General features: G+C 41.4%; 1 protein-coding gene across 1 annotated transcript in view; it reads right to left on the bottom strand.

The window, feature by feature from the left end:
- Window positions 1–534: 534 nt before the first annotated feature.
- Window positions 535–20,407, bottom strand: part of LOC109934851 (inter-alpha-trypsin inhibitor heavy chain H3-like) — a 45,869-nt gene continuing 25,996 nt past the window's right edge. Inside the window, exons 14-19 of the mRNA XM_048606397.1 lie at window positions 11,371–11,391; window positions 6,332–6,445; window positions 4,713–4,914; window positions 2,183–2,355; window positions 794–905; window positions 535–695 (exon numbers count right to left, since the gene is read on the bottom strand). Of these exons, the coding sequence (XP_048462354.1) occupies window positions 563–695; window positions 794–905; window positions 2,183–2,355; window positions 4,713–4,914; window positions 6,332–6,445; window positions 11,371–11,391 (755 nt within the window). The 3' untranslated portion in view covers window positions 535–562. The remainder of the gene's footprint in view (window positions 696–793; window positions 906–2,182; window positions 2,356–4,712; window positions 4,915–6,331; window positions 6,446–11,370; window positions 11,392–20,407) is intronic.

Genomic DNA, 20,407 nt, shown 5'->3' with positions numbered 1-20,407 from the left:
TTGTTGTCTCGGATTCTCCAGCATCTGCAGTTCCTACTACCCATGAGAACTCCAACGTTATTTGATTGGGGAGTATAAAATAACAATAGAACTAAATTGTGACCACAATGACAAATTATTTCAGTTAAATAGATTTGGAAAGTTTGTTCAGAGAAGAATTGCCCAGATTAATTTTATTCGTTTTTGCTCTGGATTATTGCTGTTTCACTTATCTCTCACATGTGATTACATGGACCCAGGAAACAACTATACCCATATGGCTAGGAATTGATTAATTGATTGGTAGGTATTGGTTTTTTTCAGCTCAGCATTTTCCTATTTTGGTATGTTCATAGGTCACATTTGGCTATTCAGGTGGCTGATAAGATCATGCAGTATCACTTGAAAAGCTTTCGTAAGAGCACTTCTGCTTTCGTAGATAAAATGAGTCATCACACTTCAAGCTTAACTTATTCAGTGAAATGCTTTGCAATATCTTGAAGTGACCATGTGAAAAAGTATAATACAGAAACTATAATTTTTCAACATCTCTTTTTATTAAACTGGTCAGATGTATGGATGTTTAGTCAAATAAGGAGGAAACAACATAGTCAGTGTAAGTTCCATCAATAAATCCTTTCCCATTGTTGTGAACAAACCAGCATGTGATGTTGGCACCCCACTTTGAATCCAATCGATAATCTTTCTGCCATCCTCTATAAGAAATGTCAAAATTATAACACAATTACATTTCCAAAAGAATCATTTAAATATTCTCAGATATATAAACAAAAACCACAATTTAAACTTCTACCTTGTTACTGTCAGATTATGACCCTTTACAGCCATTGTAGCATCTGGTTTTTCTGGGTCCAATCCAGGATGGATGTTATACACCTTATAGTTAACATCATGGTAAAATTGACCTATGCAAATATCAAGTAAAATCAGTACTAGCTAAAGATTAGAATTTCACAAATCCATCACAGTATAATAAGAAATATAAACTATCCTACTCAAAAATTCAAACTTAGCTCCAACTGATGTAAATCTTTGTTCAATGATAGCCCCTAATCTCTGAATAAGAAAGTCGAATGTTTAAACCCCAATCCTGAGCTTTGAGCATTTAATCTAGACTGACATGCAGTGCAGTACTGAGAGCGAGCGCTGCATTGACAAAGTTGAAGTGTCTTAGATGAAATACTAAACAGCATGTAAAAGATTGTTTCTATTTGTCCAGGATTGTGAGCATTGCTGACAAGGCAGCATTGCTCATCTCCTCTTGACAGAGTTGTAATAAAGCCTCCTTCTTGAACCACTACAGTCTCTGTGCTATTGGAAAGGGAGGTCCAGGATTTTGACTGAGCAGCAGTGAAAGAAGAACGATATAGACCCAGGTCAGGGTGTTGTGGCTTGGAGGGGATTTTGCAGGTAGTGATGATCCTGTGTTGCTCTTGCCTATCTCGGTAACGGAGGTCTTTGGTATGGAAGGTGCTACTGAATGTGCCTCAGTGTATTGCATCAGTGCATCCTTCCTATGGTACACACCAATGCAACTAAGAATAATTGCTGGAGAAAGTGAATGCTTAAAGTTGGGGACGAGGTGCAAAGCAAGTGGGCTACTGTATCTTGGATGGCATCAAATTTCTAGTGTGTTGTTGGAGCTGCCCTCATCCAGGCAAGTGTGATATATTTCATCACATTCCTAACTCATGCCATGTAGGTGTAGACAGGCTTGGGCAATTCAGGAGGTGATTTACTGACCTCAGATTTGTTCTTGTTCAGATTCTGGTCACTAGTAACCCCTAGGATGCTGAAATAGGGAAATTCACCAACAATAATGACATTGAATGTCAAAGAGAGATGGCTAGATTCTCTTTTGTTGGTAATAGTTGTTTCCTGGCACTTGTGCGTTATGAATGTTATTTTTCATTTATTAGCTGGCACTTTTCAAAGAAAAACAGGGTGAGTCATCTTAATGTCCTGTATAACATTTATCCTTAACGAACATCAATATAACATTAATCAATGCTATTTCTATTTGTGGGATGTTACTGCTTATTGCTACCACATTTCCCTACATTACAACAGTGAATACTCTTTAAAATTGGTTATCAAATGCTTTAGGCATCCTGAGATGCTACGTAAATGCAAGTTCATTCTCTGTTGACTGTATAGGTAATAAAGTGAATGTGCTACATACCAAGTAATCCATGGGTCATATTTGAAAGCCTGTGGCTATCAAGTGTATAAAATCCCAGAAAATCTCTGTGCAGAGGGTGATTTTTCCAGACCCGATGCAGCACGATAACGAATGTTGCACCGTCCCCCATCGTTATTGTGAGATCTTTCTCTTTCCTGATAGAGACTGAGCAGCTAGATAGAGATAATTTTTGTATTCAAGTGTAATTGATCCAAAATTGTTTCAGTTCTTTATAAAAGCATAAGTGAGTGAATGACTACAGGTATATAATCTCAAGCAGTTATCAGTTATTGTTTTTGATGAAATTAAGCCAACTGACCTTCTAGTTGTGCAATATTTGACTTGTTTGCATATTGTTCCCACACTGAGCAGAGACAAAAGCAGCACTTTTTGTATTCCTTCATGGGATGTGGCATCACTGGCTAGGCCAGCATTTATTGCCCATCCCTAGCTGCACCTCCATCACCTTCTCGAGGGCAACAAACGCTGGCCTAGCTCATATCACCCACATCCTAGCAATCATAGAATCTCTACAGTGTGGAAACAGGCCATTCATCCTATCGAGTCCACACTGATCCTCCAAAAAGCAACTCACCCTCTCCCCTATTCCTGCATTTCCCATGGCTAATCCACCTACCTGCACATCCCTGGACATTATGGGCAATTTAGCATGGACAATCCACCTAACCTGCACATCTTTGGACTGTGGGAGGAAACCAGAACACCCAGAGGAAACACCCACAGACAGGGGAAGAAAGTGCAAACTCCTGCAGCTGGAATCAAACACAGGTTCCTGGCACTGTGAGCCACCGTGCCATCCTATGAGTTTAAAAAATGCATGTTGCTGTTCTCTGTTGCCCATTTTGTACAACTTGATGCTATTATTAGCGAAATTTTAAGCTTGTGATGTAATCAATGTAACACTGCGGGAATTCACCTGCAGTGAGAAGTAGCTTCTCTGTTTTTGTTTACATAAATTTTATTGTGCAAGTCTATATACTGACAAGCCAATGGGAACACAGTATAGACTGTACTCAAGTTAAAGATCTAAATGGCTGAATCTTATGTTTATTTGGGTTTACCTGAGTTTATTTAAGGTTTCTGGAGGGTTTGGTAGATGCAGATAATGGGAGACATGTCTGCATTGAATATTCCTCCTTAGCATGTACAGCCAGTTGCTGCAGGTTCTACTCTGGTTGAGTGACCACCATATGTACTGTAAGTGAAAAAGGACCACCTGCAGTGCAATACCATCTTCCCAGCCCTACAGCCACATCAAATGCTAAACCTAACACTGTATTCAGTACCATCGCTCACTTACATCACAGGTGAGGACATGAAGTTGTGTGGTTCACATGGGACCCTTGGAAGTTGAATGATTAGTGGTGTCCCTTTGGCCAGCACTGGCCTTTTATACCATGATTGCTTCCAACTTCAACATTATTGATATGCCTGGATACAATTTGCAAGTATCAATGTCATGTGGCAAGTTGCCTTTGACCAGCATCTGACTTCTAAGCTGCCTCACTCTGATTGTAAATGAAGTGGGTAAGACAATGATTGCAAACTCAATTTAGCTGCTGTTTGCAAATGGCTGCTTCACAATTTTCTTGTTGCAATGTACTATCATTCAGCAAACATGGATCCGAGCTTCCACCCAAAACTGATGCTGTCTACGCCCAACCTGGGTGTTCCTCCTGCTATTTTCTAGGAACACTTTGCAACTAGAAAAGCAAAAATGATAGCAGGTAACGCAAATCATGCTGGACACCATCAGCACCAGGCTCAGTGTGGCTGCCACATCACCCCCCTCCCTTTCCCCCTCAGAACCCCTCATATCTATCTGACCCCTTTATCCAGCACTACTCAGGCAACCCTTTCCAACCCATGAGACCCAATGGTGAGAAACGCCACATTGAACTTTGTATACAGCTATCTTTCCTGCCCCTTGAACTTTAGCGTTACCTCTGGCTGATGGTCAATTTGCTCATTTGCATTCTCCCTCTGGAGGCCGTGGTCATGACTCCTGCTCCCAAAGTCTACCATACTCTCCAAAGCAGCTCCAAATTTCCGCATTGAACTTGAGATTTTCCTGTCATAATTTCTCTCCCTACTACTTTAACTGCCTCTGTGTTTCCCCTTCCAGCCTTGATTCCTTCACTCCTGTGCTGCCCTTGCAGGATCCTAACCCCAATGAACCTTCCTAAAAGATCAACAGAAGGAAACCAAAGACTTTTTTTTTCTCAGACCTCTACCAGCTTTTACTAACAGCAATAGGCATGAGTGACCAGATGTCTGATTGATGTGTTCACAACTCCCTGGTTCATAATATGCAAATTCCCCAACTCCTTGTGCTCACCCTATCGGACTGACCATAAAACACTTCTCAGACTCTGGTGGCATGAATCCCCTGACCATGAGCCAGCCAGTCAGACGACTGATTGTGACAAAACCCCTTTTTTGTGATGACTGTGCCTGTGACAAATGGTACAAGGGCAAACACATGGCAGTTTATTATTGCAGACAATACCTCTCATATGTTAATGTTGCTGTAGTTGACCAAGGGATAATAATCTTTTCTTCATTGTGATAAATGTTGATTTTTTCAGTTGTCACTGCCATTTTCATGTTAATTTTCCTGTTTTCAATCCCAAATGTTCCAAAGTATGTATTTATTTTCTGGTTGTTTTCTACTTTCTTGTCTCCTATTAATTGTCCATTTACTTTTATGCCTGTAGTTTTATGACAAATATATCAAAAATAACTTAAAAACAATAAACCCAATATGCAAATAAAACATTTGATTAATGGGTGATGATTATTAAAACACCAAAGATATGGTAGTTATTTGGATAACCTAACCTAACAGGAAGAATACAGACTGAATGGAAAGTTAGATGGAGCAAAAAAAAACTATAAGGAAAATAGTAAAAAGATGAAACATAGTGCACAGGGTGGGAAATGAAAGATATTATTTGCTGGGAAGACCAAAATGTGGCTGAGACCGAATGAAAAGAAAGAAAAGAGCAATAGTTGATATGGCATACCCTTTGTCAGCATGGTCCAGCCAAAATAAACATATAGTACAGAAACAAAAATCTATATAGTGAAGTGACGTAAACAACAAAGAAAAAAAAAAAAAAAGAATCAAAAGGAAACAAAAGTGAGGGAGGGAGAGAGAGACTGAGACAGAGAGAAATAGCAAAGTGAAGACAATAGAAAAAGTTACAAAATAACATGTTCTTTCACTCTCCGTCAGCAACAGTGTCAGAGATTTACTTGCAATGGTGCTATTAATTCCCAACATTTCCTTGTGGGTAAATTTTGTGTCGACCTGTAGTGTTTGTGTGTATCCTTTTGTGGATAAGTATATATTAATGTAACAAAATGGAAAAATCAGTAGCTAACTTACGTGATATATGAACCTCTATTTGATATAATAATTGCAAAATAATTTGATTTTGTTTTTCACAGGAACATTATAAGAAATACATTTTACAATGTCATGATTTTTTTCGACAGTAAGGAAGGACAAATAAGAATTTCCCTCCTTTTCATTGAATCATAAAAATTCATGTGTTTTTTCAGAGATTTAGAACAATGTCTATTTTCTTTCTTGGAAATGTGCTGTGGGAAATTATTTTCCTGTAAATGCAGTAGAAAATCTGGTGTTCCAGTGGATGTAAACAAAAATCCATCGATTCTTCAAACAAAAGAAAATAGGTTTTCTAGATATCCTGGCAACGACTTATCTTTCATTTCATTTCTGTTCTCTCATTGCTGTGTTAGAGGTTATTCCATTTGTTTAGAATAATTGCCCATGAAATATTTTGTGGCATCTTTAGTGTAGTGATTGTAACAAGTTCAGCCAGGTGGACCTCATAGAATATGAGTTTCCCAATTGGGACTGTTAATCTGGCTAAATCAGGGAGTCCAATCAGTGTAAGACATCGTCTTCACTCTCAGAGAGCTGGATCAATGTCAAGGACTCTCCATGTGTAAATAAAGGGTGACTTGATGATGGGATAATAGCATCTGTGGAGGTATTTTATTTAGCATTCAAAAGCAACTATATAAATGCATTTTATTTTATGATTGTTTCTCTTCTAATGCTCTGCTTAAAATAAACTGTATATGACACTATGTTACCTGTCTGTGGATCTGTGACAAGATTTAGTATTGAACCTGGTTTCCCATTAAGGTTGAAACAGATGGCATTCTGTTGTTTCGGCCGTTGGATAATGAAATGAGGATCTCCATCAACTTTAAAAAATGTAGAGTTAGGAAATGTTGACAGCCATTAGAAATCAATATTTATACTTTAAAGATAACAACATATTGTATTTTCTAAGGTCAGATATCCGAACAGAGGAAAAAGCCATGCAAAGAAAAAGAAATTTGTCGTGTTCTATTTGTTTTGTAACTCAAAAAGATGTTGTTTTATATACTAAAATGAAAGCAAAATCCTGTAGATGTTGGAGATTTGAAAACCAAAAGTTTCAGAAGAGTCATTTTGCATTTGAAATATAAACTCTGTTTTTCTTTCCACAGATGTTTTCATGCCATGATCCTCTGCAAAGGGGCGGCACAGAGGCTCAGTGGTTAGCACTGCTGCCTCACAGCGCCAGGGACCCGGTTCGATTCCAGCCTTGGGCGACTGTCTGTGTGGAGTTTGCACGTTCTCCGTGTGTTTGCTTCGGTTTCCTCCCACAGTCCAAAGATGCGCAGGTTAGATGAATTGGCCATGCTAAATTGCCCATAGGGATGTGTAGATTAGGTGGGTTATAGGGGGATGAGTCTGGGTGGGATGCTCTGAGGTTCGGTGTGGACTCGTTGGGCCAAGGGGCCTGTTTCCACACTGTAGGGATTCTATGATTCTAATGTGATTTTAGCCGAGGGGAGAAGGATTGAGACAGTACAATAGGTAGAATAATTGTATGTGGGGGTGTACATATTAAAATGTTAAAAATCTTATTCATAACTCCAATCCACAGCTCAAAATCTATTTTTAAATCTTTTTCTAAGTGGCAGGCAGTGAATAGTAGGGTACCACAGGAATAGTGCTAGGACCCCAGCTATTTACAATACTTATTAATAGAACATAGAACATAGAACAGTACAGCACAGTACAGGCCCTTCGGCCCACGATGTTGTGCCGAACTTTTACCCTAATCCTAAGGCCTATCTAACCTCCACCCCTACCTTATACTATCATCCATATGCCTATCTAATAGCCTCTTAAATGCCCCTAATGAGGCCGACTCCACTACCCTCTCCAGCAATGCATTCCATGCCCCAACCACTCTCTGCGTAAAGAACCTACCTCTGACGTCTCCCCTATATCTACCTCCACTCACTTTAAAACTATGCCCCCTCGTAATAGCTACCTCCACCCTAGGAAAAAGTCTCTGGCTGTCCACTCTATCTATACCTCTGATCATTTTGTACACCTCTATCAAGTCACCTCTCATCCTTTGTCATTCTAAAGAGAAAAGCCCTAGCTCCCTCAACCTTTCCTTGTAAGACCTACCTTCCATTCCAGGCAACATCCTGGTAAATCTCCTCTACACCTTTTCCAATGCTTCCACATCTTTCCTGTAATGAAGCGACCAGAACTGGACACAATACTCCAGATGTGGCCAAACAAGGCTTCTGTATAGCTGGAGCATAACTTCACGGCTCTTGAACTCAATCCCTCTATTAATGAAAGCTAACACACCATACGCCTTCTTAACAACTCTATCCACCTGGGTGGCAGCTTTCAGGGAACTGTGGACATGAACCCCAACCCCAAGATCTCTTTGCTCCTCCACACTGCCAAGAATCTTTCCGTTAACCCTGTATTCTGCTTTCAAGTTTGTCCTTCCAAGATGGATCACCTCACACTTTTCAGGGTTAAACTCCATCTGCCAATTCTCAGCCCACTTCTCTGCATCCTATCAATGTCCCTTTGTAACCTAGAACAGCCCTCCACACTATCCACAACTTGACCCACCTTTGTATCATCCGCGAACTTACTAATCCACCCTTCCACTCCTTCATCCAAATCATTTACAAAAATCACAAATGAAGAGGACCTAGAACAGATCTTTGTGGTACACCACTCGTAACTGAGCACCATGTTGAATATTTTCCGTCCACTACCACCCTTTGTCTTCTAAGGGTCAGCCAATTCTGAATCCAATCTGCCACATTTCCCCCTATCCCATGCCTCCTTACCTTCTGCATGAGCCTATCATGGGGAACCTTATCAAATGCCTTACTTAAATCCATGTAATCCACATCCACTGCTCTACCTTCATCCATTTGGTCACCTCTTCAAAGAATTCAATAAGATTTGTGAGGCATGATCTACCCCTCACAAATCCATGCTGACTATCATGAATCAAACTGTGCCTTTCCAAGTGATCATAAATCCTATCTCTCAGAGCCCTTTCCAATAATTTGCCCACCACTGACGTAAGACTAACTGGCCTGTTATTTCCAGGGTTATCCCTATTCCCTTTCTTGAATAAGGGAATGATGTTTGCCTCTCTCCAATCTTCCGGCACTATACCTGTGGACAGTGAGGATGAAAAGATCATCGCCAAAGGCCCTGCAATCCCTTTCCTCGCTTCCCATAGAATCCTTGGATAAATCCCATCAGGTCCAGGGGACTTATCTGTCTTCCAAGTTCCTCAAAATTCCTAGTACATCTTCCTTACTAACATCGACCTCCTCTAGCCTACCAGCCTGTTTCACACTATCCTTCTCTACAGCTAGGTCCCTCTCAGTTGTGAATACCGAAGAAAAGTATTCATTAAGGACCTCTCCTATCTCTTTAGGCTCCGTGCACAAATTCCCTTTACACTCCTTGATCGGCCCTACCCTTTATCTGGTCATTCTCTAATTCCTCACATACGTGTAAAAAGCCTTGGAGTTTTCCTTGATCCTATCTGCCAAGGTTTTTTCATGCACCCTTAGAGCTCCTTCCTGGATAACGTGTATCCCTCTAGACCCTTTTCTGTTCCTTGTTTCCTAAACCTTACATAAGCATCCTTCTTCGTCTTAACCAGTCGTTTGACCTGTCTTGAGAACCAAGGCTCCCTCACTTGACCGCATCTTCCCTGCCTGCTAGGGACAAACACAAATGATTTCGATGGGGGAGCTAAATGCAATCATCTCCAAATTTGCAGATGACACAAAGCTGGGTGGGAGGCTGAGATGTGAGGACGATCCAGAGATGCTTCCATGTGATTTAGTCTAGCTGAGTGAGTGGACAATTGCATGGTAGATGCAATATAGTGTGGATAAATATGAGGTTATCCATTTTGGTAGCTAAAACAGAAAGGCAAATGATTATCCAAATGGCTATAAACTGGGGAATACAAAATGAGACCTGAATGTCCTTTCTAAACCAGTCACTAAAGGTATGGTAGGCAGTAAAGAAGGCAAATTATACATTGGCCTTCATAATGATAGGATTTGAGTTAAGAAACTGGGATGGCTTGCTGCAATTGCACAGGGCCTTAGTGACACCACTATCTGGAATATTGCATGCAGTTTTGGTCTCATTATCTGAAGAAGGATGTTCTTGCAAAAGATCTATTACAGTGAAGGTTTATCAGAGTAATTCCTGAGAAGGTGGGACTGACGTTTGAGGAGAGGTTGAATCAGTTAGGATTATGTTCAGCCAAGTTCAGAAGAATGAGGGGATTTCATAGAAACCTATAAAATTCTAACAGGACTGGATAGGGTGGATACAGGAAGAAAGTTCCCAATGTCAGTGAAATCCGAAGCCAGGGGTCACAAACTAAGGATACGGGAGATACTATTTAGGAGACTGAGATAGGAGAAATTTCTTCACGCAGAGAATGGTGAGCCTGTGGAATTCACTACCAATGAGAGCAGTCAAGGCCAAAACATTGTATGATTTCAAGAAGGAGTTGGCTATAGCCCTTGGGGCTAAAGGAATGAAAGGATATGGTGAAAAACGAGGAGCTAGTTACTGAGTAGCATGATCAGCCATGATGGTAATGAATGGCAGAGTTGGCTCAAAGGGCTGACTGGCCCACTCCCACACCCATTTTTGATGTAGCAGTTTCTGGTTTTAATGTAGATGGGTTGGGATGGTAAGTTGTCAATTTAAAAGTTAGAATAAGGCTAAATGTCTCAAATTGTATCACCGCTTTTAAATTTAACCCAGCTAGCAGAGCTTCTTGCGCTTCAGGAAACCTGCAGCTAAAGGAAGGTGAGGGCTGCAGAATCAAGGAGCTGAGTGTCTTTCTATTTAGCTACTAGATTCAGTTTACCTGCCTCACTGATCACACTCACCTTGATCAGTCACTCCTATCCTGCACTCTGTTCTGTTACCTTGATGCACTTGTATAATATATCTGTCAGTAAGGCATGTAAGACAACACTTTTTACTGTACCTTGGTACACGTGACAGTAATAAATCAAATCAAATCCAAAATCAATTGCCAGACTTTCTCAGTTACACTGCTTTCACTCTCCCGAGATTCTTCAAATCACTGTCCTGATTCTTGATTTCCCAGACACCTTGCAGCTGTTCTGCAGGGTTTCTGAGCTTCCATGACCTAGCCACTTGTCATCTCTCTGGTTTCCAATTGCCTCTCTGGCCTCCGATCTCTATCCCATTGTGGATTGAAATCTGACCCTTATTCTTTCCTCTAATCGCTTCTCTATCTGGCTTCTGATCTCCTTCGCTTACAACCTTATCCAGCACTGAACCTCGATTTTACCTCCATCCTCCGACCTTGTCGCCCAACATACATACACCCCTCTGAATTTCTCTCTCCTCTCACCTCGCCTGTTGCAATCTTGTGTTAAAGGCCTAGACTCCCAGTAGCCAGCCAGTCAATCTCGCAAGGCTGAGGCTGGGAAGCAAAGATATAAAATGGTAACAGATCCTGCCTCCAGGTCTCAAAGAAGCACTCTCCTCCCTCCCTGTCTTGGGATTAATGCCCAGCCCAGAAGATTTGAATGGAGAAGTAGCATCTCCATCATTCTGCAGCCCAAACCTGATTTATAAAGGGAAGGCAAGACAGATAGTAGAGGTGATTAGAAGTTGTCAGAAATGTGACTAATGTCATCAAAACCTAACAATTAAGCTGTTAAATCCATTTCAAAATAACTTGCATGCACTGTGTCTGCTTAATGTTTAGAAAGAAACATGAACAACTTACCACTAGTTACTACACGGTCAGCTGTTTAAAAATAAATAAAACAAATTAATACAACTTTCAATCAAATTATACTGAGATTAGATATTACACATCTTCGGTAAGTTATAAGGCAGTAAACTAATTATGAGGCTCAGATAGCAATGTAAGTCACTCAAGCTTTACTTCACTGTTGAGAATTTGAACTTATGAATCCAACTACTGGTTTAGAAAGACAATCAATAGTCAGTTTATGTGTTTAATTATTGTGTGGTATTGACATTAGTTAAAAATCTTTTTCTTAGTGTGACGCTGTTGCTGTGGTTCTGTTACTCTTTAATGGTTGACAGGTGACAACAGGACTCAAAGAGTTTATTTTCTTAACAGTAAAACCTAATGGCATACTCCATCTGTGATGTAGAATGAGAACTGAGAGGTTATAACTGGCAAGAAAGACTGAAGAGGCTGGGGTACTCTTGTCCAGAAAAGGCAGTGCTGAGGGGGCGGAGGAGGGAGGGGGTTGTGTGACAGGATGTGGGAGCCCCACTGATGTTTTTAATAATGAAATGACTTGATAGGATGGGCATGGAGAAAATGTTTTCACTTGTGGAGAAGACCAAAACTAGAAGCCTTAAATATAGGGATAACACAGTGTGGAGCTGGAGGAACACAACAGGCCAGGCTGCATCAGAGGAGCAGGAAAGTTGACATTTTGGGTCGAGACCCTGAAGAAGGGTCCCAACCCGAAACATCAGCTTTTCTGCTCCTCTGATGCTGCCTGGCCTGCTGTGTTCCTCCAGCTTCACACTGTGTTATCTCTGACTCCAGCATTGGCAGTTCTTACTATCTCTGAGCCTGAAATGTAGGGTTCTGGCAACTAAATCAAACACAGAATAAAACAGAAACACCTTTTCCTAAAGAGTTGTAAGAAGGTAGAACGTCCTACCTCAAAGATTAGCTGCAGTGTTACAAGAGAAGTCGATATAATCTTGAGTTATGAAAGAGAAAAGAAGAATTTGTTGATTGTATTGGATGGAATGGGATGAGAGGAAGCTTGCATGAAATGTTTCCAGAGCCTTGTTGGGCTGTATGCTTCTGAGCTTTAAACTATATAATTTGAGGTAGATATTTGTAGTATGACACATCTTTTGGGGAAACATAATTACAGAGTAAAGAGACCATCTTATATATATTATAATGAAATATCTTACAACAGATGAAAATGACCACAACCTTTTCCTAAGTCTTTTTGACTAGAATACCTTCTCTTAAGCCATGTAACGTAAACTTTTGTTTAGCTAATTTATAGCGTTTCTTTCTCTCTTTGGAATTCTCAGGCATTTTACCTTTTTCTTTCCTTGCTAATCTATCTACTTCTGGAGTTAAAGTTTAAGCTTTCAAATTTCTATTTCTTTTCCAAATTTCATTTATTTTATTCTTTGTATCTTAATTTCTTTTTCAATTTCAATTGCAACTGGATTTTAGTCAACTAAACTGAAATGCTATATCTGGGTTATTTTTTCTTCCAATTCCACATGCTCTGCTATTACCTCAATTACATCAGGTTTTTCTGTCCCTGTATTTAACACTTACTCCAACTTTTCAAGTAATGCTACTTAACTACCCTGGTTTATTTTTTGTAAATCACTTAGGGATAGTATTTTCTCCCTAGAAAAGTCTTAGCAACACAAAACCATTACAATAAGTAGAGAAAAATTCACCATGAAAATCTTATCATCTTTCAGCTTAACAAAGTCCTAGCACTCATTTAGTCTTTAGATCTGCATCGGACAAGAGTCCTCAATTTATGTTACGATTAGACAAGCCTACCAACTTTATGTTACGATTCCATGTGAAACCAATATTTCATGTTATGACCAGATTAGCGACCAGCAAGATTTTTTGTTTAACATTTGAAATCCCAGGTACTTACTAAAATAGTGAACTCACAATATTCCATGATTTTTAACAAACAAAATAAACATTACTACACTAAATTAGAAAAGTTAAAGAAATCTACAACATAAATTTACAGTTTATATTCTAACATCTAGGTTTAACTTGAGATAATTGTGAGTTAACAGATAAACTATAGTGAAACACACCACAGAGCATATCAAATGGCAGATGCAGTCAAGGCAGTTTCCATGAATTTCTCAGCAATCTAACCAGACTTGAGTGGTACTGAGAGCCAGTAAATCTCATTAAATCATTGATATACCATCACCACCCTCCTCTGCCTGGCCAAGCTCATCCTCACTCTGAACAACTCTTTTAACTCCTCTCACTTTCTCCAGGTCAAAGGGGTGGCCATGGGTACCCACATGGGCTGCAGTTATACCTGTCTCTTGTGGGGTATCCGTGAAACATTCCTTGTTCCAGTCCTGTTCCAGCCCACACCCACAACTCTTGCTCTGGCATATCAATAATACCATTGGTGCTGCTTCCCTCTCTCATCTGGAATTGGAAAAGTTTATATATTTTGCTTCCAATTTCCACCCAGCTCTCACCTTCACGTGGTCCATCTCTGACTCCTGCCTCCACTTCCTCAACATCTCTGTTTCCATTTCTGGGGATAGGCTGGCCAGCAATATCCACTACAAACCAACTGACTCTTACAATTGCCTTGATTATATGTCCTGACACCCTTCTTCCTGTAAAGACTCTATTGCATTCTCCCAGTTCCTCTGTCTCTGTTCCATCTGTTCTGATGATGCCAACTTTGACAAGGGGGCCTCTGAAATGTCCACCTTCTTCCTCAACCGAGGATTCCCCAGTACCATAGTTGACAGGGCCCTCAACCAGGTCCAACACATCTCCTGTACTTCAGCCCTCACCACGTCTCTTCCCTTCCACAACAGCAACAGTGTCCCCCTTGCCCTCATCTACCATCCCATCAGCATCCACATCCAGAGGATCATTAGCCAACTTTTCCACCACCTCCAGCAGGATACCACCACCAGGAATGTATTCCCTTCCCCTCCCTTGTCCACCATCTGCAAGGACAGTTTCTTCTGGGACACCCTGGTCTTCTATTCCTTCACTCCCAACACCCCCACAGCCCCACAGCACCGCCCCCTGCAACTGCAGAAGGTGTAACACCTGCCTGTTAACTTCCTCCCTCCTCATTATCCAAGGGCCAAAACACACCTTCCAGGTGAAGCAGTGCTTTACCTGCACTTTACTCAATCTAGTCTACTGCATTCGCTGCTCACAAAGCAGTCTCTTCTACATTGGGGAAACAAAGCATAGACTGGGTGACTGCTTCACAGAACACCTATGTTCTATTCACAAAAAAGACCCTAAGCTTCCAATTGCCTGCCACTTCAACACACCACCTTACTCCCTGGCCAACATCTCTATCTCAGGCTTGCTGCAGTGCTCCGGCGAAGCTCAGTGCAAGCTGGAATAACAGTGCCTCATTTTCCATTTGGGAACTCTACAGCCTTCTAGACTCCATATCAAGTTCAACAATCTTAGAGCTTGAGGCACCTTCTCCCATGTCCTTACCCCAACTCCCACGTACCAGGCCTTTATCGTATGGTCTGCTATTTCACATTACCTATTGTTAGCCACTATTAGTCCCTGATAGCAGCCATTCATTCTCATAGGCTGGCCATAATCCACTCCTTTGTCTCTCCAGCTGTTCTTCTCTTTCTTTGGGCTCTGTCTCCACCTATTGTTTACTCCTTAACCCCTCCCTCCTCCCTGCCATCTGCATAAAGACCAACTTTTTCCCAGCCATCATCAGTTCTGAAGAAGTATCATTGCACCTGAAACATTAACTCTGATTTCTCTCCACAGATGCTGCCAGACCTGCTGAGATTTTTCAGCAGTTTCTGTTTCGTTTCTGATTTCCAGCATCCGCAGTTTTTTCGATTTCTCATTAACTCCTTGCCTTCTTGATGAGGAGTTCCAATTCTTTATTTTTGCAGATCTAGCTTTGAAAATCCCCCAAATCCTCTGTGTCACAGACTGCCTCAACAACTGCTTGTGAGCTGGCTGTTCAACCTGTTCTCCCAAGATCACATTCCATCCTGAGACTCCTTGTAATAGTCTAATTGCTGCACAATTTCAATTTTGCACTGAACTTGAGCTATGCCTAAATTTTGTCAAGAAAATTCTCAACAAGGTCCCACACGCAGCCTCTTGGTCTTCTTTTCCAAATGAGCTGACTTCCATCTGAATTTACATCTCATTGGGATACATAAACAGTATCCATTATCTAATTGCTGGCACAGTTCAAGCTCTCTACTTCTTTGAGCAGAACTCTACTGCCATGAGCCAAGCTTTGCCCCAAATGCAAGAAGCCAGCTAACAGCAGCACTTTACAACAAGGAGTCACCTTCTCTATGTCTCTCGCTGACTAAAACTGATCCCTGAGTTGCTGTTCACTGATCCTTGAATTGATTACGTGACCTATTAAAAACCTTAAAACAATTTCCATACTTGGGTCAAGTATAACCAGCAGTTAAACACCTTGTGCTTAAATGTTACAATCTCAACAGGCTTCCAGCCCACACAGCATAGTTGGATACTGAAAAGGATTATATCACAGACTGCAGTAGTTCAAGAAGGTAGCTCACCAACATCTTCTCAAGGACAATTAGAGATGGGCAATAAATGATGGCCTAGAATGTGATGCCCACATTCCATGTATGAATACACTTTTAAAAATATATAATCCTAGCATGCTTTTCTTAACCACTGCAGATTTCTAAAAAATTTGCTTGTTAAATTTTGTATGAGTGAGTCAACTGACCCTCAGAAAAAAATCTGTAAATACATACATTTTAGTCCAACTCAATGTATGATATATCCCTGAAATGGATTGTGTAAATCTCTAATTAAAACAAGTTATCAACATACATCTTGATAATTATAAAATTCTGCACATAGATATTCTATATGTTCTAACATTTTATAAGCATTCATTTCCGTAAGTAACTTGAAAAGCATCGATAACCAAAAGGTCGAATCTGTTCTGAAAGAAAAATAGCAAACTTTAATGCTTAACTGCAAATGTGTTTATCAGCAGGGTCACTGCACTTTGGAAAATGATGAGTGACTGGACAAATGTAATCATTAACCATCAGCATATTTGTTAACGTTGCATGATTGCGTGTCAACAAATCAGGGAAGAGCTACAGTGAAGGTCATAAAATAATGTCTCCTAAATAGTTTGTGCATAGCTGTGCAATTCCAAAGCATAAATATGAATAAATTCTTTCTGTAAATATTCCTGAAGATGGGGGCAGCGCACTGCTGCCTCGCAGTGCCAGGATCCTGGGTTCGATTCCAGTCTTGGGCAACTTTGTGTGGTGTTTACACATTCTCCCCGTGTCTGCATTGGTTTCCTCTGGGTGCTCTGGTTTCCTCCCACAGTCGAAATGTGTGCAGGTTAGGCAGATTGGCCATCGGAAATGCAGGGTAATAGGATGGGATTCTCTTCAAAGGGTTGCTGTAAACTGAATGGGCTGAATAGCCTGTTTCCACACTGCAGGCATTCTATGTATTAATTTGATATTTTGAAAAAAATTTCAACATCACCATCAAAACCCAACAACTTTCGGGTGGCACAGTGGCTCAGTGGTTAGCACTGCTGCCTCACAGCGCCAGGGACCTGGGTTTGATTCCACCCTCAGGCAACTGTCTGTGTGCAGTTTGCACATTCTCCCTGTGTCTGCGTGGGTTTCCTCTGGGTGCTCCAGTTTCCTCCCACAGTCCAAAGATGTGCAGGCTAGGTGGATTGGCCGTGCTAAATTGCCCATAGTGTTCAGGGAGGTGTAGATCAGGTGGGTTATACAAGGATTGGTCTGGGTGGTCTCTGAGGGTTGGTGTGGACTTGTTGGGCTGAAGGGCCTGTTTCCACACTGTCGGGTTTCTCTGAAATATATTTGTATTTTTAAAAGTACAAGAAGTTATGTCTGATAACGTACTCAATGACAGTAAGACTATATTTTATTCAACTTGTTACCTCTGGAACAGGTAGAACTAGAACATACTTTCTGGCTTAGAGAACTCAAAAATAGCAACACTATTTGATAGATGCTATACATTTGCATAGCCATTATATCAATCAAGAATATTGGTAGTTCCGAGTAGACACCATGGCTCAAATAAGGATCTAGGACAGGGAATGGTGTTCAATAGTGCAACCCTGGAGCTGATTATCCAGGAATTGCTGCATGCTTGCCACTTGAATGGTTAAAACTGTGTGTCTTTTAGGGAAGGAAAGCCCCACTGCCACCCCAGTTTGTGCCAGAATAATGCAGGTATACTTTAGTCTGATGTCACATAGTACAACTGGCTGGTGCGATGTCAGATTTTGCATTTGGACCACATAGGTCAAAAAAAAACTTGTCAAACACTCAGCTAGCATTAAGTAGAAAGCAAAGAGCAATTGCTGTAGAACCTGACATTATCTTGCCTCTACTGCTGAAGGTTTTCTTTCAAGATCTAGCTGGGCACCTAAACAAAATGTTCCAGTACAGAAGGGTAACAAGAGACAAAGTCTCAGGAAATTAATGTGGCTACAAAGCTGTCAGATATACTGAGCTAGATGCCCATAATATAACCATGGACAGCGATTCAGGGTAAATAAATCATAGGAGATGCTAATAATTTTCCTGGGGTGTTGAAATGTTGGAAGTAGCAGGAGCACTGAAAGATAGGACAGTGAGAGAAGTATACAATCACTTCTGTCATTGTATCGAGAATGTCAATTAATAAAAACCAAAAGAACTGTGGATGCTGTAAATCAGGAACAAAAACAGAAATTGCTGGAAAAGCTCAGCAGGTTTGGCGGCATCTGTGAAGAAAAAATGAAAGTTAACATATGTCAATTAATAAGTTGCCTCACAGATGCCAATTGAGGTAAGAAACAAATAGAATCAGTGCACTGTTGTTGCAAATAGAGAGGTGGAAGCAATATGAACAATGGAGTAAATTCAAAAGGAGTTGCAGGGGCAGATAGCCCTGGTGAAATGTGCACAAATTTTTGAAGGTGTCAGGGCAGGCTGAGAAAGTGGTCAATATGGCAAATGAAATCCTAGGCTCTTCAAAAACGACATAGAAAAGAACAGCAACGTTCTCATCATTTTTTTGAATTATCCCAGAACTTAGGGAGCTTATAATATTGTTTTCTCAATGGCAATGCCTTGGACAATCAGCATCAACTTGACAACAAGGCAACATCTTTTCCTCCTGCAGTTCAAATCATTGTGATCATTTAAAGTTTGACCTTCTTGAAATTGGCCTGATGAGTGCAAGAGGAAAAGGTTTGGTAACTAGTTTCTCATTTCGGTAACTAAGTTCTATTTCATATTTGAAAATCATGACTGTTTCTGTGCTAAATCTTACTTGTGCAAGTGACGTTGAATTTGAAGGTATTTTAGTATTGATGATGTTGCTTTAATAAAATCTGAGACAAAGAAGGCTGATGAATGAAATCAGAGATAGTATGAACTGCCGATGCTGGAGTCAGAGATAACACATTCCCTCTTCCGCAGCTACACTGGCACTATCCCCCACCTCTTCCTCTGCTACATCAATGACTGTATCGGCGCCGCCTCATGCTCCCATGAGCAGCTTGAACAGTTCATCAACTTTACTAGCACATTTCACCCAAACCTCAAGTTCACCTGGACCATCTCTAATACCTCGCTCTCCTTCCTGGACCTCTCTGTCTCCATCTCTGGTGACCACCTCGAAACTGATATCTATTTCAAGCCCACCAACTCCCACAGCTACCAAGACTATACCTCCTCTCACCCACCTTGCAAGAATGCGATCCCCTACTCCCAATTCCTCTGCCTCTGCCACATCTGCTCCCAAGATGGGGCGTTCCACTCCCAAACATTCCAGATGTCCTATTATTTCAACAACTGCAACTTCTCCCCTTCAGTGGTCGAAAATGCTCTTGACCGCATCGCTTGTGTTTCCCGCACCTCTGCTCTCACACCCCCTCCCCGCAACAAACACAAAGACAGAATCCCCATTGTCCTCTCGTATCACCCCACTAACCTCCGGATTCAATGTATCATTCTCCACCACTTCCGCCACCTGCAATCTGACCCCACAACCAAGGATATATTTCTCTCCCCATCCCTATCTGCCTTCCTTGGGGACCACTCTCTCCGTGATTCCCTCATCTGCTGCACACTCCCCACTAGCCCCACCACCTCCAGCACCTTTCCCTGCAACCAGAGGAAGTTCTGCACCTGCCCCTACACCTCCCCCCTCACCTCCATCCAAGGACCCAAAACTACCTTCCACATCAGACAGATGTTCACCTGCACATCCACTAAAGTGGTCTATTGTATCCGCTGCTCCCGATGTGTTCTCCTTTACATCGGTGAGACCAACTAGAGGCTTGGGGACCGCTTTGTAGAGCACCTGTGCTCTGTTCGTGACAAACGACAACACCTTCCAGTCACAACCACTTCAATTCACCCTCCCACTCTCTGGACGACATGTCCATCCTGGACCTTCTCCAGTGTCACAACGTTACCACCCAGAAACTGGAGGAGTAGCACCTCATATTCTGCCTTGGGAGCCTACAACCCAATGGTTTCAATGTGGATTTTACTAGCTTCAAAATCTCCCACCCCCAGCCTCATTCTATGACCAACCCTCCCTCTCATCCCCGCTTCCTTCACCTATCCGCTCCTCCCACCTCACTGACCTATCCCCACCACTGACTACCTGCACTCACCTATCATCATCCCACCTACCTTCCCTAGCCCCACCACTCCTATTTATTTCAGAATTCCCTTTCCCCTCCCCCATTTCTGAAGAAGGGTCCTGACCTGAAATGTCAGCTTTCCTGCTCCTCTGATGCTGCCTGGCCTGCTGTGTTCCTCCAGCTCCAAACTGTGTTATATCTGATGAATAAAATGATTTTCAACTATTGACCACAAACTAGGTAGATGCTTGATATTGGATTGAATGTGTTGCAGTTTCTATTTATAGGTAAAAACCAAAAGAGCTGCTGATGCTATGAATCAGGAACAAAAACAAAGTTGCCAGAAAAGCTCAGCAGGTCTGGCAGCATCTGTGA

The sequence above is a fragment of the Rhincodon typus genome, chromosome 16, assembly GCF_021869965.1.
Source record: "Rhincodon typus isolate 14 chromosome 16, sRhiTyp1.1, whole genome shotgun sequence".
Classification (NCBI taxonomy): domain Eukaryota; kingdom Metazoa; phylum Chordata; class Chondrichthyes; order Orectolobiformes; family Rhincodontidae; genus Rhincodon; species Rhincodon typus.
The sequence above is the reverse complement of the archived record's forward strand: the minus strand, read 5'-3'. Positions and strand labels throughout refer to the sequence as shown.